This window comes from Phytophthora infestans, genomic scaffold (genome assembly GCF_000142945.1).
Source record: "Phytophthora infestans T30-4 supercont1.6 genomic scaffold, whole genome shotgun sequence".
Classification (NCBI taxonomy): Eukaryota; Oomycota; class Peronosporomycetes; order Peronosporales; family Peronosporaceae; genus Phytophthora; species Phytophthora infestans.
The window spans coordinates 521,362-539,684 of NW_003303753.1; the positions used below are offsets into that span (position 1 = coordinate 521,362).

The window sequence follows — 18,323 nt, forward strand, 5'->3', positions numbered from 1 at the left end:
CCTGTAGAAACAAATAAACCAATTTATGTCATACGCTTTCATCTTTATGATGTTGAAGAGTATCTTTTTCCCAACATGCTTGCATACCGCACTTTCTCGTGAACAAATGTTTGCTTTAACACATTTGTGAAATCGGAAAGAATGCTTTATAAAATCGTTTCACCTGCTGTAATTTATTTGTTAAAAATCTTAAAAATCGGTCTGTTACTTCTCATTCCAACGCTACCTCATATGTGTCAATTGGAATATTAGATACCGAGTTATCGCAGATTTAGTGAAAGCACTCAATCGAAGCTACAGTACTAAACTGACACTTTGCCTTCAACAGTAATTCCTAACGTTAAAAATTGATCGAGTTACAGCCACAACCGTTAGTGGCCGATCTAATCTGGCGTGGAGTGTAGTATCGGAACCATCAGGTAGAGAGCGCTTGAAACTATTCTATCAAAAACAGGAACAATGGAAACAAAGGAAGTTACTCAGCCTCCGAACGATTGTGCTCTTGTTACTTGCCATCCTTGGCTGTTATGGCTATCAGTGTCCTACTATGTCTATTGTGCAGCTGCATCATGAACAATTGTCCTAATCACCTCATTGTGCGGATAGCGCTTCTCTAGGTTAAGCTTTGCGTGCTGCTCACTCACTTTGTCGAATTGCTCGAGGCGGAAGTAGCTCATCAAGAAACGCTCATAAAAGTTGTCACGAAGCTTCAAGCGGTTGTTTTGCGAAAGACTTTCAAGAAGTTTTTCACCAATTCGGACGTTGGCCTCGAACCGTCCGCGTACCTCGTTGCTTCCCATCATCTTGACGATCGTGTTGACGGGAACACGCGCTACGCCCAGTTCCAACAAATAGTCCACCAAGAACTCGCACTCGTCATCCCATTGTTGTTCTACACATTCCTCCAGCAATAGATACACCAGAAAGCCCTGACCGCTCAGCACTGAAGGACGCTCGCCCCAGAATTTTAAAGAGCTCTCCACGGCTGCGTGAGACGCCATCCTCTTCATGTCGTAATTAAACATCACTTGCACAGTTCGGCGTAAGGCCACTGCGCCACCTTTCGAGCGAGTGGCTTCCATGACATCAAGCACTTGCACGAGCGATGGCACAGCGTGTCGATGCTTGAGCATTTCCCACAGCACCATATTAAGCAACTCGGTCTCAACTTCCTTGTTTACAACAGGAATGTTTGATACTAAACCCGCGTCCCCCAACGACAATCCTCTAGTGTCGGCGTTGTTGAGACAAATGGCATCTTGGTATGCTTTTCGCTCTTCCAGCAGCGTCTTCAAATTGGAGTATTCCTCGCAGTAGTTAACCCAGCAGAAGCGCACCATATCCAGCGCAGTAGAATCCGTGAACCGACAGGCTGCACGCAGCGCCTGGCGGAAATTAATCTGATATTCAGGTATGCAGTGACGTGGGTAGCTCTTGAAGACTTCGAGTGCGAGGTCTGGACGCTTCATATTCAAACTGACTTTGATCAGTCCACTCCAAATGTCAGGCTTTAACGTGTAGCCACCATCGTTTTGCAGTGCTTTCGCCAGGTGAATCGCAGTTACCAATTCTCGCTCGTCGCGTTTCCGATCGCGTAGATTGGATCGAATGGCGAGCTCGTAGCAACCCAGCGGGATGACAGCAGCAGGTGAGAACCGAGCAATTGTGTCAATCGCTTGTCGCGCCAGCTCCCCATTCTTCTCGCTATAGCACGCATGGAGAAGCAAGTACAAGTTGGGGACTGTGCTGCAGATTCTCTCTAGCTGGTGCTCATCGTTCTCAAAAAGCCGCACAATCTTCTTCGACTGCTTCAAAGCAGCCAGGGAGCGGAGATAACACGAGTATACGGCGCGTGGTAACTGTGTCACGTTCTCGATCGGTACCCTTTTCTCCTTTTCTTTCGATTCAGCTTCACCTTTTTTGTCTCCGTCACAAACATCATTGTCCGCTACCTTGGCTGCTTGGCGAAGCTGATGTTCCTGCAGCCACACTCTTCGGTCACGGTCGTAGGACTCGAAGAACGCCACCGCCAGTTTGTGTTCGTTCAATTGGTGGAAAGCTTTCACCAGATTACCGACCATCAGTGCCTCATTGGCCACCACAACATCCACGTCTTGATCGGGACCCGTGGAGCCCACAAACATCGCGCGTGTAGAGATGTCGACCGAAAGCTGCGCAAAGATGTCGGCAGGCACAATCTGCAAAAGCCAAGTCCGGTCGTCGCCCACGTCCTCCGTAGTCGCCAGGCGCACTTGAAGCGGTTTTTCCTTGTCCACCACAAAGGGTCGACACTGCGAAATGACCTGCCAAGTGTCCAGCAGTTGCGTAGACGACGGCACATGCTTGATTTCTAGTGAGAAACGGCCGAGCGCGTGGGCTGCAGCTTTTCGCTCTCTTGGGTCTAGCGAACGTTTAAATGCTGGCAAAGAGATGTCTGCGGGAGGGTGAGGCCTCAGTACACGCTTAGCAACTACTCGGTTGGCAGGCGTTGTAGATGATGTTGGTGTGTGTCTGCTTCTGGGGGGCTGCGTCTGCTGCTGTCTCGATGTCGGAGGGCTCTCGAAGTTGGCATTGGGACCCAGACCCAACCACGCGACGAAATCGGAGGCGCGGCTCCAGATCAATCGCTGCGATTGGTGCTGCGGTACTCGAGCACGTCTCAGGTTCAGCATTGTTGAATCAAAATTGGTGGTGTGTGGATCCCGCAAATGTTTCAAATTACCGGTATAGGATTTGTTCGAAAATCTCGACAACTCGAGAAAACAAGCGAACTTTAGAACAACCCACCGCATCAGTGCCTCAGGGTTGGCACTGTCATCGTGGCATAAAGAGGAAGACTTATTATCACGTCTCGTGCTGTGCGTTCTGTTGCCCCTGGTGGCCACTGTCACGTCAAATTTCCCTGTTTGCAAGCACCAATTACGGTGGTTAAAATTTGGGTTGCTAGCTGACCGCCAACATAGAGTAAGAGATCATGGACGTCTGGAATTTGCAGCGCAAGCGACCGAGACCGTGGCACTCCCTTATCCGGTTGCAAATTGCACCCACTCGCTCTCTCAATTTTCGATGAAATGAGCTCTTGCATAACTATTATACAGAGTAAACACAGTAGTCGTTGGAGCAATAAACAGCATTTACCAATTTCTCAAAACACGTAAAAAGTCGATCCACTTCACAAACGTTACACAAAGTATATTTCGTTCAGATGAAAAAGATGGTGCTCTGTATTCCTCTTCGTATTTGGAAGAACAAGCAGCAAGCAGCCAAGAAATACCCGCCTCTCCTCGTCCCTTTTCGGATAGAGCTGATGGTCATTTGTGACGGGGTCACACAGCACCTTGCGCTAGAGGAAGTTATCTTCCGAGAGTATACAAACTCTCAGTGAACGGCAGTTCACAGGTCCCCTCTTTAATTTAAGAGAGCGAAGTGACCTAAATAAGGTAGATTGTAAACTGAGTATATTTATAGGTAGGTTAAGTTTGAGGTTAATACAAACTATCAGTTACCTATAGAAATGCAATGTCATTTAACCAATGGTTGGTTTTGAATGACCTTGGTACCTTGTACCAAATATCCCGGAGTATGACATGTCATACTCCTGAAGTGTGAAGTGTCACACTTCATGTAACCAGGGTACACTTAGTGCTACGTACCCCGTTACATCATTGCATAAGCTCTCATTAATGTATTTGTTCGTGTGACCCCTAAAGACTGTGGTAAGTGCTGATCAATCGGTCATAGCGAAAGCTGCGTATGTCGGATTGTCTTAAAGTTTTGACCATAAGCTAAAGCATTGTGTGATCTATCGCAGCGGTGATTGGATATCTACTCTAATATTCTGTTTATCAGCGAAAAAAGTAAAGCAGGGCCGCAGAAAATCACACCAACGCGGTTTATCAGCGACCATAATTTCTTCCTGCTCGACGCAGATAAGTGCAATACAGTGCAATATATTGTCATTCTTTTATTCCTCTTCTCTCTTACGCTTACAAAACCTGATCTTCTTTTTAGACCTGACGGGATGTTCTTGTCGCCGTTCCAGAGTTTGTGCCTAATCTCGTAGCTAGTTGTTGTGTTGCCTTCCTTCTTTCGTCGAATGTTGTCGCAAAGTGGAACGCGACCACCAAACCTATCCCCAGTCTTGGCAATAGTAACTTGTGTCAAAAGACTTCGTGTTCTCGTTCGTAAATGCGGAACACACCTTCCACAGGTACTGCCCACACTTGTGCTGCTTGCTCGATGAATAGAAGTCGTCTGGGCTGACTAACGCATGCTGATGCCTCGGCACGGGTACGGTTATTAGGTCATCAGCGTTCATGTGAGTCTCACAGTTGATGGTGTAGGAGGAAGCTCCATGGGTGTGAGCTGGTCATATCGATGGGAGAATGAAGAAGGACCCACATGTGGGGTGTGGGCCAGGAGGAGGATCACTGATGTGAGCTGGTCACATAAGAGAAAAAGAGAAGAAGAATCCACATGAAGGGTGTGGATCAGGAGGAAGAGGTGAATGTTTTATGCATAAAGAGTGACGTTTTCACGTGCAAAGAGTCCCGGACCAAATTCGACTTTCGAGTGCTTGGACCATATTGGTCTGATTATGACTCGACCTTATGAGATGGATCCGGCTCGGATCCAAGCGCGGATCCGGTTCAGATCCAGAAGTTGACCCAGATCCAGATACTGATTTGGCTTGGATCCCAAAGTGGATCTAGCTCAGATCCAGGTGTATGTTGAAAGGGTGGATCTGGCCCAGATCCAGGTGTACGTTGAAAGGGTGGATCTAGCCCAGATCCAGGTGTATGTTGAAAGGGTGGATCTAGCCCAGATCCAGGTGTACGGCGAGGATCTGACATGACCACTCAACTAAACGAACGAATGTTAGGGAAGGTGCAATCAAGAAACGAAAAGTGGATTATGCAAACAGACTAGATCGATTTAGTTTCCAGCCGCTAATTGTTACTACGAGACGGATCCACGAAGACTGGAAGTGGAGGCGCAGAAAGAAGGAGTGATATGGATCAGGTGGTCTTGGGCTGAACGTTGAAGAACTTGCTCACCAGACGTGGGATCCGGTGTGCTGGGTGTTGGCTGGGGTCTCCTCGAAATCGGTTGCGCCAAGGTTCCGCTTCGTCGATCTTTTGCAGAGCCTCCAATAAGCTCGTGGGTCCAGGGCGGTGAAGGTTAGGAGCTTCCAAGTTAGCTTGACGAGATACGAATCCGGGGAACCATGTCACTTTATCCCCTCGTCTCGGAAGGTGTAGGAGGAACGGATCCAACAAGATATCCACGTCACACTAACCGTCTTGCATTGCCAACACAATGATCACGAGAACCTTCTTCCAGGCTCGACCGACGTGACTGCGTCTGTTGCCGCGCTGCTTGTTGAAGTTCAATACCCACGTCGAATCTCGCAGCTGGACACGAGAAATGGGAAATCGATGGGAGCCTTCCCATATGGCGATCCGGTGTTTGGAAGCGAAATCTCGGAAGGCGTAACGAATAACCCGAGGCGTCCACCGACGTCACCTCGAAAACTAATGGGATCCACCAGAGTAGTCGTCAAAATATCCCATGGTGCAGCATTGTGTAACTCTTCCACGTGGGATCTGCTGACTAACGAATCCACATACCCGGATGCCGGCATGTCATCCTCTTCACGAGGGAATATCCACTCAGTGCGAAACGGCAACTCAGGGAACAGGATGGTGATCTTCATAGTGGCGATGGCGACACGATTCAACTTCTTGGCGGACCAAGGTTCGATAGTGTCTGCGGTGAAGGTCTCAGGCGCGAGCCGACCAGGAATGAAGGTGGCATCCGGGCCAAACGGGGCCACGGGAAGCATGCCTGGTAGGGAAGTGTTGGGAGGAGCGGTGACCAAGGCAGATCCAGTGGATCCGCCACCCCTCTCCATCGTCACTACCCGATCCATCATCGCTGTCGATCGGGATTGCAGATCCCGCAGTGCCGTCTCCAGATCCGAGCGCTCCAACGACTTGTTTGGTCGGCGTCGGGTGAGACCTCCGCCGAGCTTCAGATCTGGATTGCGACAAAGCCCGCCGCATGTCTTCCTCTAAAGCATCGTCGGCAATCCGGGCCTCCTCTGAATCCTCAGGATCTTCATCATGATCGGCATCATTATCGTCGGGACTGAGCGAATAATGGCCCGCTGAGAGAGTACGCTTCGAAGACGAACGGATAGGAGGTCCCTAGCCATCGGACCAATCGGATCCATCTTCCTTGTTATGTTCCGAGCTGCCGAGTCCACAGCCGGTAGTAATGGCACGTTTGGCCTTAGCCTTACCGGATCCAGATCCCACCAGATGAGATCCAGTTGAGGCTGGTCGGGGGACGGTAGACACCGCCACGGAGGGCCCAGCAGTGGATCCCGACTGAGCCGAGCCGGACATGGCCGTGGATGATGCTAGCCCCGTTGTAGAAGAGGCAATTGCCGTAGATCCAGTCGACGCAACCGCGGACTTGGTAGCGGATCCGGTCTTGGATCCAAATCCAGACTTCGAAGACGCATCAGTGAATCCAGTCTTGGATCCAGATCCGGACTTCGAAGACGCAGCCGCGGATCCTGTCTTGGGTCCAGATCCAGACTTTGACGCCGCAACCGCGGACTTGGTAGTGGATCCGGATTTGGATCCAGATCCAGACTTCGAAGGCGGAACCGAGGACTTGGATGTAAATCAGATTTGGATCCAGATGTCGGTGGTACGGCCGCAACGGGTACCTGCTTGGATGTCGGAACGCTGGATCCGGCCTTGGGAGCCACCTCGGCAGTAGGGCCGACTTTGGACTTGGTCTTGGCAGGAGCTCTTGCCGGGGAAGAAGTCCAAATTTTTTGTGGGGCCGGGGGGATCCAGCACTGAAGCAGGGGATGCGCTGCGTGGTCGTTTCGCAGCCGAAGGATCTGTCCCACCTAGAGACTGCTGGGAGGCCGAGGCGTTAGCGGCCGGGGGCGATCCAGTTTGAATGGAGAGTGGATCAGTGATGGCAACGGCCACCAAAGTCAGCCGTCGACGCGCCATGTCACGCTCGGACAAACTGCGGTCACGCTCCAGAACCAGTTCCTGGTGCTGATTGCGGACGGTAGCAAGTTGATCCTGTAGTTGAGTCGAAGTCACCTCAGCCTCTTTCAATTTGTCACCTGGATCAGCAGAACAAGTGAATATGGGATTACAAGAAGGAAACAAAAGGGGATCCGCGTACTCATACGACTGATCTTGGATTCCAGCTCCGTTTGCGTCCGCGTGGCATCTGCCCACTCGGTGGCTGCTATGTCACGTTGGAGCTCGGTATCCGTCAACTTGTCTTGGAGTTCGTCACGGGCTTGAGTCATACGCACGAATTCCTCAAGCGCGTAGTCTCGCCGAGCTGACAATTTCTCAATCGACTCTTTGGCATCCTTCAGCTCATCAGAGAGACGAGCCAGGGCGACGTTTGGCGACGAGGGACGTGGATTCGCCGCGGGAGACCCTCCGCGAGCTGACCCTAAGGCAGATCCACCATGGGCGGATCCCACATAATCGTTGGTCACCACCTCTTCCTGAGTTAGGCGCAACTCGTCGCGGAGCCGATCCAAGGTCTCGTCGGCAGCCACACTAGCGACTTGAGCCCCTTCAAGATCCTGCTCCAGATCGTGAATCTGCGATTGGAGCTGATGGATCTCGGATCCGGCCAGCGCCATCTCCCGAAGGAGATGGTCGCGAAGTTATCCCGCTGGCGTGAAGTACGATCCAGTCGGCCGGTTACTGACCGCTACAACGACGGCGAGCTGGCTGAGTACACCAAGGTCCTCATCAACTCGCCCCGATCAAGCTGCCCAAGCTCCATCGGAAGGGCTACTACAAAGCCTGGAAGAGGGAGGTACCGCTGCACTTCGAGCCGAAGATGCTGGGAGACATCACCTACGGCTCTGAGCGCTACGAAGCAGTGGAAGACATGCGTCGTGACAAATATCGCGTGTGGTACATGTCGCGCAAGAACAAGGCGTTCTCAGCGCTTGCGTTGTCGCTGTCTGTTGACCTACGTACGACGTTCAAGATCGACGACATCCACGACAATATGGGAGCCGCCGCTACGCTCTACGATGCGATTACGCAGCACTTTGAGGCTGGAGATGGCATTAATCCTGATTACCTACTGCAAGAGCTGGTGACGCGCCGGCTCAAGCCAAACGAGTCGGTATCACAGTATGTTGACGACATTGCGAAGAAGGTGACACTTCTACATCAAGCTAATGGTGAGTTTGCTGAGTGGCAACATGCAAGCCTACTATTGTCGAACAGTGTGGAAGCGTTTAAAGATCTCGCCCGTGAACATGGCGATTTGCTTAACAACCATGATCGTAAGACACTTACACTTGCTGAAGCTCTACAACGACTGCGCGCTACTGAGCATCAACGTGACCAGCTGCGTGCACAGACCAGACAACCGGTCGCGCATTCAATGCAAGTTGCTCATGTCGGAACGGATCAAGGACAAGGTCAAACTCGAGGACGCAAGCGCAACATGCAACAGCGTAAGCGATCCAAGGGTGTTGCAGATAAGAAGCAACGTACGAACTGCGCGAACTACCAAGGAGAAGGACATTGGTATGCCGAGTGTACGGCTCTCACTGACCAGCAACTGAAGCCAGAGCGTGCGAGAAAACTGCAAGAGAGAAAACCCAGGGCTCCCGTGTTGCTGGTGAACTCCGTACGTCGTGTGGATGCGGTAGCGTTGGAAGAAGATGGCCAATAACTGTTTGCTGGCCTATCACTATGCGATGCGAATGCGATTGACCTTACGGATGGTGCTGCACTATCGCCTACGGCTACGCAATCACCTGTATGGTCACTAACGTCTCCTGCGGAAAGTGAAGAAGGAGGAGAGCGTCGCGTTGCTGAAGGTGTGCATGCAAGTACGCAACGCACTCAATCGTCGGTTGCGCAAGCAACGCAGCGACTGCAGCTGCAAGTTGAAGTTCCTGTTCAGCACATACAGGTTGGAGGGCAAGGACTACAGCAACGACAGCCAACCTCACTGCCTACACTGCAAGCACCAGTAGCTGTGTAGACTGCCATATAATCTGCGGTACAACCCGAAGTGCAACCTACTGGACAACCTGCTGTTCAACAGGATGTAAAAGCTACTGTGCATCAAAATATGCAGCCTACTGTATCGAGTACTGCGCAGACTCAGTGGGAGGGAAACCGGTCTACAGCTGGACTAGGACATACGTGGGAATCAGTCATCTACTACTTGGGGAAAGGACTGTCGAGTAACTCGAAAGGACCTACACTTGTGCCATGGCGCAATCAAGCTGAACCACAAGGGGGTTTGGCTGTGCCGGGGGATAGTTGTCGAGGTCCTGACGCCGGGTTTTGCAGACGCCAAGAACCAGGGATGCGCAATGACTACAGATCGAACTTGGAGAGGGCGTACCAGAGAGGACTTTGGAGTCAAGGTGTTGGACACTTTGACCCTCCTATCCAAGGCGAGGACGAGGTCGTTCACCACCCCCATTCTTCAATCGAACACCATCTCCACCAAGAGGCAGAGGCCGTTCTCCGTCGCTGCGAGGACGTGAACCAAGAGGGTATCCAGGGCGCTACCGATCCCCACCGCGTCAGCAGCCGTGGCGTAACGAGAGACCGAGTCGCTATGAACCGCCACCCCAACGCGATGATCGACTGAGTCGCTATGGACCGTCATCTCCGCAGCAGCAGTGGCGTGATAATCCTTTGAGAGGACGAGGACCTTCACCTCGATGTGACAGCTACCAAGGGCGGAACATGTCTCCACGTCGATTTGAAGACCGTCGTGACAACAGACCGCCCAACTCTCGTCAAGTCAACGCTGTGAACCAGAACCAAGGCAACGGGCCAGCTCGAGGACCGTCTCCTGGACGACGTGGTGTTCACACCGAACGCGAAAGTGGACATCATTAGTTTGGGCTACCTACAAACGAAGGGCAACTCCAAGCTCAGAGGACCAACAGACTGCTTGGATTTTCAAGCCAAGCACATCACTCAAGTTCATGATGCGTGACAGTATCTACTGACTACGTGCAGAGCGAGTGGCTGGAGCGATGGTGAAGGCGGCTCTAAAAGAGGACATGGGCAGCCAGAAAGCCAGGGAGCTGCTTCATCAACGATTTGGTCATATGAGCATGGAGACGGTGAAAGGGTTGGCAAACAAACTCGATGTTGGAGTTAAGATGAATGCAAAAGGTCTGACTTCTTACGAGTGCATTGCTTGTGCTGCCAGTAAGGCGAAAATAATGTCTTATAAACGGATTCCATCGCGGAAGTCCGAGCCTCTGGAGACTCTCATGATGGACACTTGCTCTGTGAACGAACAGTCTGTGGATAGAGCTACTATGTTCTCTTTATCATAGATGAGTCTACAAGGTACAAGTGGCCGTTCCTACTCAAGAAGAAGAGTGAAGCAACGTTCCACATCAAGGTCCTGTTGAGCTGGCTGCGAAACCGCTCTCCTGAGAAGAAGGTGCGACGACTACACTCTGACCAAGGAGGTGAATTTGCAAGCAATGACCGAAGTGACTACTGCGTCGACCAAGGGATTGAGCAGCAGTTTACGAACGCCTACGCTCCTCAAGAGAACGGCATTGTGGAGCGTGCTAACGGCGTGGTTCTACCAAGGATCAGAGCGATGCTGATGGCTACACACATGCCCAACTCCTTGTGGAGAGAAGCCTTTCTGCATGTGGTGACGACGTTGAACTGGTTGCCCACCAAGCCCTTAGGATTGGTGTCCCCGCACCAGAAACCGTACGAATCGGAGCCTATGCTGGATGACTTGCGTACCTAAGGATGTCTAGCACACGTGCGTGTCCCCCCTGAGTCAAGACAAACAAACAAAAAGCTGGAAGCAAGGGCAAGACTGTGTTTATTACTGGGTTACAGTGAATCGACCTTAGCCTACAAGTTCATCGACCTGGTAACAGCTCAAGTGGTGACAGCTCGTAGTGGGAATGTGAAGTTCCATAAAGAGTTCACGACTGATGGCATCTACATGAAGCATCCTTATGAGAACGCATTCTTTGATGGTGATCCTACTATACTCGAGACTGTACATGTGGCGCGCATCAAGACCGACATGGAGACGTACCTTTCAGGTTGGAGTGACAGCATCTCTAGTGCGGAGAAACCACTTGAAGCGGTACCACTTGCTGACGAACCTGCAGAAACCGAGTTAAGTTCGAGTGAGAGTTTGTCAATCGTTGACGCACCTATGAGCAAGGACAGTGCGGAGACTGCTGGTGTTGCAGCACCAGCCGTGTTGCAGGATCCTGCTGAAGAGGCCAAGAGAGGTTCGGAAGCGAGAAAGCGCAAGAGACGCAGAAAAAAGAAGAAACCTGCAACGGTGGAGAAGAAGACAAGTGGCTTCGAGACTCAACCTCCATCAAGAGAGCCCTGCCTGAAGCGACCAAGAAGGAAGCAGAAGGCGAACGTTCGATTGTCGGATTACGTGGTAGGCTTAGTGCAGGCTACGACTACGGATGTGCAAATTCCGACGACGTACAAACAAGCACGTGCAAGCAAGTACTGGCAGAGGTGGAGAGCTACAATGTTGGTGGAACTTCAATCGTCGAAAGGTCACAAGACCTGTAAATTTGTACCCTGCAAAGATGCCAAGAAAGCGAAGGTGATAACGTGCAGGTGGGTCTTTGCTGTGAAGCGAGACGAGCGTGGACGGATCAAACGATTTAAAGCGCGACTAGTGATCCATGGATTCAAACAACAACTTGGGATTAACTACTCTGAGACCTATGCACCTGTGATCCGGTTCGAAACCATACGTGCGGCTATCTACTACGCTGTACAAAGAGGTTGGGAGGTGTTGCAATTTGACGTGAAGACGGCTTTTCTGTATGGAGACTTGGACGAGACTATCTTCATGGAGCAGCCTCCTGGCTTCCAGGTGGATGGACCTGGATCCATTTGCAGATTGTTGAAGAGCCTGTACGGGCGGAAGCAAACACCGAACGTTTGGAATCGCACGCTTCATGTGAAGCTTGTTGGGATGGGCTTTACTAGGACGGACTCTGACTATGGCCTATTGCATTGAGGAAGGATGGTGAAGTCAAGTTGCTACTAACTGTTTACGTGGACGATCTACTGCTGATGGGATCACGGGACCTGTGTGCCACAATCGCCGCCTCACTGCAAGAGACATTCGAGCTCACGACGATGGGCACAGTCAAATATCTCTTAGGCGTCGAGATCCTGATTGACCGACCGCGCCGGCAAATTGTGTACTGCCAGAAGCAGTACGTACTGGAGGTGTTGAAGCGTTTTCATATGGAGAACTGTAATGGCTGCGCTACACGAGAAGCTACAACGCCCTCGAAGACAGACATGCCTCCTTCGAAGGAGTATCTTCCCTACAGAGAACTGGTGGGTGCTCTCCAGGACCTCGGCAGTGCATCGAGACCTGACATAGCTCATGCTACCCGACACCTGGGCAAGTATCTTGCGAGCTATGATCATATTCATTTCGCACAAGCCAAGACGGTGCTGCGTCACCTGAAGGCTACATGTGACTACGGACTAGTGATGAATGTAAAGCTACATACTGATGTGCAAGTTAGTGGCTACTCCGATGCTGATTATGCGAACGACCCTGTGGATCGACGGAGTATCTGTGGCTACATCACTATGCTGGACGACAACGTCATCTCCTACGCATCTCTAAAGCAAGAGATCAGCGCACTCAGTACCTGTGAAGCGGAGTACGTAGCAATGGCAGAGGCAACCAAGCTTGTTGTGGCTTGCTGGCCTATGCAAGGAGCTGAGCTGGAAGCATCCAGTACCTCAACTACTTGGAGACAATCAAGGAGCCTTTGCGTTAACTGCGAAACCTGGCAAACATTCGAAATCGAAACAAATCGATAACAAGTACCACATGATCAGACGCCACGTGGAGTTGAAGCAACTTACAGCCCAGCACATCGGAACTGATGATATGGTAGCCGATATCATGACAAAGGCACTTGCAGTGGTGAAGCTCACACACTTTCGCAAAACTATGGAGATCTTACCTATTGTGTCGAGCGATGACAACGAATCCGATGACATGACTACAACTACGACTACTGCTACTGCGTTGACTACTGTTGTTGATGCACCTGAGCGACATTGGTGAAGACGAGGGCGATCGAGTGGGAGTGCTGTTACTGAGTGGACTGCTATTGCTTATGAGCTCTGACTACGCTTCTACTAGGACTATGGCGGCAACAAGGATGCGCGTGTGTGATCGCGTCGACTTCCAAGTGAGTCGCCGAGATCAAGTGGGAGTGTGAACTGTAAACTTACCTGCGTGTCGACAGAAGTCACGGACTTAGTGTCATACACGGAGGCTGTTTGTGCAAGGACATCCATCCCACAGCACCGCAGCCGTATTTGTGCACTCCGCTAACCTGGACGTGCTGGGAGAAATTCCACAGATTATATCTACCTAAACGCCTCCAACCAACCTCGCCAAGGATACGTTGTTCGTTCTATTGTATTGTAATAGTCCATTCTCATGCAAACTATACGTAAGTGGTTTGGCCGATTTTTTTCAAATAGCATAATTTATCCAAGTCTAATACCCACATCGACTCTTCAGCTTACAAATCTAAATCTGGTTATGTAACCGTTTTTTTCAAAGAGCATACTTTATCCAAGTATAATACCCACATCGACTCTTCAGCTTACGAAGCAAATCTCTGTACTCAACGTTACCAATCCAGCACGTCCCAGTTCCACTCTTCCTCGCGCAATAACGTTCTGCTCCAGCGCACCTCCGTCTCTATCAATTATGCTTCGATCGCAGCATCTTCTCGTCGGCCGCCGCGTCCGCTCAGCTGAAGCAGATTATAACACCATGAAGACGAAGTGAGATGACATTGCCGAAAGAATGTGGACTAATTATCTCGTTAATTTAGCCGATAGATACGGCGAGGTCGTAGTATAATGTATATTTAACAAATCCGCGCACACGTGGGTTTGGCCGGGATAGATTAAAAAAGGACCCCTACTGTCTTCCTGCAGCCTTAGCGCAAGCTGCTCACCAAGCGGCTCAGGGGAAGCGTCTCAAGCGACATCGACCAGGTGGCAAAGCGTCGGACAACAAGTTGTCCGACCCCGACAAGGATAAGGCTCCCATCCCGACCGAAAAAGTCAGTACGTCTATGGCAGCTGCCGAGTCTTCAACTCCCAAGTCTTCATGTCGCTCGATATTGAGTCCGAAAACGTGGAAGAAGATCGCCCAGAAGAAGCACCAGAAGACTCGCCTTCGCTCTCCTGGAAAGTAGCCTCGACGTCACTCGAAGGCTCGGTCGAAGTCTGGCCGCCGTCTCCTCGCTCATGGTCTCCACCTCGCAAACCAGTGTCGTCATCTACTGCACACCGTTCGTCACCTTCCCGTCCGCCGACTCCCTCTGTTGTAGACCTCAGCGGTGACCAGAGTGACGTGGCAATGGTTGACGTCGGTTCAAGTACGGTCACGTCGGCTAAAGGCATCGTCACCACGTCGTGTAAAGCCGTTGACTCTGGGGCTCACGACGACGTCATCAAATCTTCTGTCGCGCCTTCGTCTCCGTCTCAGGGTACCCATAACGCGGTCAAGTCATCTGCGTCAACGCTTTCTTTTTCTCCAGCGGATGTACGCGCTGCTGAAGAGGCTTTGCGTGAGGCAGAGTATTTCCGGCCCATGTTCAGCTCGTATGACAAAGATGAAGAGTTGGATAAGACCGTCCCATCGGGCAAGGTTGCATCGTAGCCTGCCGCGTCTTCATAGACGAGTCAAGTCTCAGGAGTGGTATTTACTGCAGGGCCTATCCCTGTTGAAGCTGCTCCACAAGCCTCCGAGTCTTTAAAGCCGTCTTCGACTATTCCAATGATTCCCGTACCCAGTGTTCTCCCGACCGTTTATCCTATGGAGATTGGTGACGATGGTAACGATGATGATGATCGTGGAGACGATAATGATGATGTTGATGAACCTTTTATAAATACTCCTTCTGGTGATACAGTGGTGGCGGTGATGTTCCACCACCCACCGAGCATTCAAATCCAGCGGACGGCGACGACTTAGAAGATTCCAAAGGCAATTGGAGCGGTCTTGGCCCTGGTTAACCTCCGACACCTCCTCGGCCGAATCATTTGCCAATGGTGACCTCTCCGTTCGTAATGCGCGGTTCCTCTCCTCTGTCATCGCCAGTCCTACAAGCGCAACCGCCTCCTCCTTCCGTTCAAGCTACGTCTCGTCCATCTTCTCGAACGCTCGATGCTGAGCCTGGGCGCAAGATTACGGTCACCTACACTTCGGTGCCACGTCGTGGCGGCACACAGTCGGTTGAGCCTTTAACTCACCGTGTGTTGCCTGGAGCTCGCCCGACCGTGCCGACTCGTCAGCTTTGCAACACTGGGCTCTCCCGTATCTGGACCAGGAGTTCACCGATGCGGGTGCAAAGAAGTGTTTCGAGCGTCTTCTGAGCATGACGCTACCGGAACCTGCTGGTGAGGTCATCATCCCTACGACATTGGAAGGCCTTCAAGCGTTCTTCGATTGTGCGAATCCCGACCACATGTATCAGCAATTCCGGCGACTCTACCCCACCCAGCTGTGTCTCTTCGACGCCATCGGTTTCGACCCAAGGGTCCCCATCTCCAAGCGCACCCCAATCGAGACCCGTCTCAAGATGATCTGGGTGAATCCACGAGGTTATGGCGGCAAGCAGGGTGACCTCGGGTTCGCGTTAAGCGAGCGTCTTCACTGGCTTCCTTTGGCGGGTATTGAGCGAAATCTCGTCGAGGAATTCAAGAAAGTCAACCATAACAAAGAGCTCTTGAAGGTACTGATAGCTCTCTTGAAGAAGGTGTTCAGTGAGCGCGACCGTCGTGCCGATCGTCTCCGCAACAAATATAGTGAACAGTACATGGCGTGGAGGTGTGACTCGGTTTCCTCTAGCTCTTCCGATCCGCCGTTCATTCGTCTCGAGCTGTTCTTGAAGCCATCTAAGCCGTGGTACCCCATCAAAAACTTGTCGTTCGCTACTCGGACGTCTGACTGGCTGGCCGAAGTTCTGGCCCTTGACGCTCGTCAGCCTTGGCGTACTGGATGGTTGAACGCGCGCACCAGCATCCGTACAACACAACGGACTTCCCATGCCAGTGCAATCCCGAGTTTATTAACCCTCGCGGTACGCGCTTTGTGGATGTGTACCGCAGCGTGGTCGTCGATCCGACTCTGACTCCGCCTGAGCTTATTTCGACTTGGCGCGACCTGTTCGACTCGCCACCGGTTACACCACGTCTTGCTCTGACTGCTACTCCTGCCGAAGCTGGTGCCGCGGGTTCAGAGGCTTCAGATGCGACTCCAGCCGCCGAGGATCCGCTTCCTGACGAAGAGGAGAAGGAAAGTGAGGACTCAGCTTCATTGCCGCTCTTGGCCGCAGCTGCCAGGCAATTGGAGTCGATTTGAATCCTCGCTGGATGTTCTACTACGCTCTCCAGTGATCCAGTTAAATGTTCAGGGGTTCAGCGAGGGTTTGCTTTCAGCGGTCGCAATTTTGTCGGGACTCATGTCTTCTTATTCCCAATCCACTTCCAAAGCGTAATCCCGCTCACGATGTTCTTCGAATGCATCTACAAATTGTCGTTGCAGTAGCTTGTTTCGTCTGTTACCACAGGCAGCATCACCCTGTAGACAGTTCACACGTGATCCGGTCACGCTAGACTTCGTCCGCAACTTGAGTCATCTGCAGCTGGCTCTCGCTTTTCTTTTCTCGCAGGTAGTGGTGTAGCAGACCTCCACACGACAGGTTGGATGCTGGTTCCCAGGTTGGATCTTCGTAGCCGACCCACTTGACATTGAACTCGCGTACAGCATGATCCGTGCTCGTCGATAGTGGTGTTCTATCGTCGAGGATGGCCTCGACTTCAAACTCGCCAGCAACTTGATCAAGTTTCCAGGTGTCTTTAGGCGACAACCCCTCGTCGAAATCGAATCTTGTTTCAATAGTCGCGTCCGGTACCAACCGATTCTCCGGTCGACTGCTGAATTTGTTGACGTCCTTGAGTCTCGACACATACATCACTGGGTAGAAGCGATACCCGCTCCGGTCTGGCAGTTCCAGCTCACACGCGAACACTTCCACCTTGCACTTGATCCGAATACGTCCATGCCATCGATGAGCTAATTTCTTCGTCACGTCTGGTTTGACGCGTTCCATGTACAACCACGCCCTGCTCCCAATCTCAAAAAGAGATCTCGGTGGGGCTCCCACAGGGTGATTTGTCTCTTCTGAAGCTTTTGGAGGGTCCACCGAGTGTTCGCGTCCACTTGGTTGAGGTACCGCGGCTTTTTCCAGTCGATTCAGGGCATCATTATGTTGGTTTGCCCGTCGCTCCTTCTCTACATCCTGATAATCTTCGGCCATAGCGAGGTCAATCTCGTGTTGTCGATTGGTTTTGCTTCGCCACGTCAGTGTGTCAGGCGGCTTGCCGAGTCCTCGTTTGAGTGATGACGACATCGCCCGCAACGTCAACTGCTCACCCCAACCGTGAACGAGGTAAAACGGTGTTTCCTTCCTCGAAGTGTTCTGAGATGTATTAATAGCAAATACCAGCTTCTTGGCGATTACGTCCCAATCCTGCTGCAGAGGACTTTCAGCGTACACTCGTACGGAGGCCATCACCGACTTCACCGACCGTTTCTGCTGTCCATTAGCCTGTGGCTGATAGCTCAAAGTCGTTTGTGACCTTGACCGTATCATCTCAGCAATGCTTGGAACACCTCGCTCATGAAGCGTGGGTCTCGGTCGTGTCTGATCAATGATGGGGCTCCGATTTGTAACGCTGAAGAACCACGAGCACATCCTGATTGCTAGTGGTGACGCACTGCTATCACTAACCTATGGCGAGATATTGACATCAGGGGCATGCCCCAATTAAACAGCGTGCCCGACGCGTACCGATACGATTTCTCGGCAAACTGTACGAGCTGTTAAGGGCTTTGTTGACATCAAGATTGATAATATTTTCAGACAGTCCACGAGCATCACCAATCGTGATTGTGATGAAAAAGAACGGGCTGGATATCCGGCTCTGCATTGATTACAAGATGGGGAATGCCATCACCGCAATCATGGAGTACTCAATGCCACTAGTCGACGATCTGTTGACCAATCTCGAGTGATACCTATGGTTGTGCTTGCTAGATGCTGCTAGCGGCTTCTGGGCGGCCATGATGACCTTGCGAGCACGTAACGTGTCGGTGGTTGTTTGCGCACTCGGACACTTCGAGTGGTTACGGATGCC

At 51.5% G+C, this 18,323-nt stretch overlaps 1 protein-coding gene across 1 annotated transcript; it reads right to left on the reverse strand.

The window, feature by feature from the left end:
- Window positions 1-551: 551 nt before the first annotated feature.
- PITG_04509 (uncharacterized protein) lies at window positions 552-2,672 on the reverse strand (the record flags this gene model as incomplete). The annotated part of the gene is made up of 5 exons (XM_002905243.1): window positions 552-977; window positions 1,035-1,168; window positions 1,250-1,871; window positions 1,953-2,470; window positions 2,579-2,672. The coding sequence occupies 5 exons, from the start codon at window positions 2,670-2,672 to the stop codon at window positions 552-554; spliced, it is 1,794 nt and encodes a 597-aa protein (XP_002905289.1).
- Window positions 2,673-18,323: the final 15,651 nt, after the last annotated feature.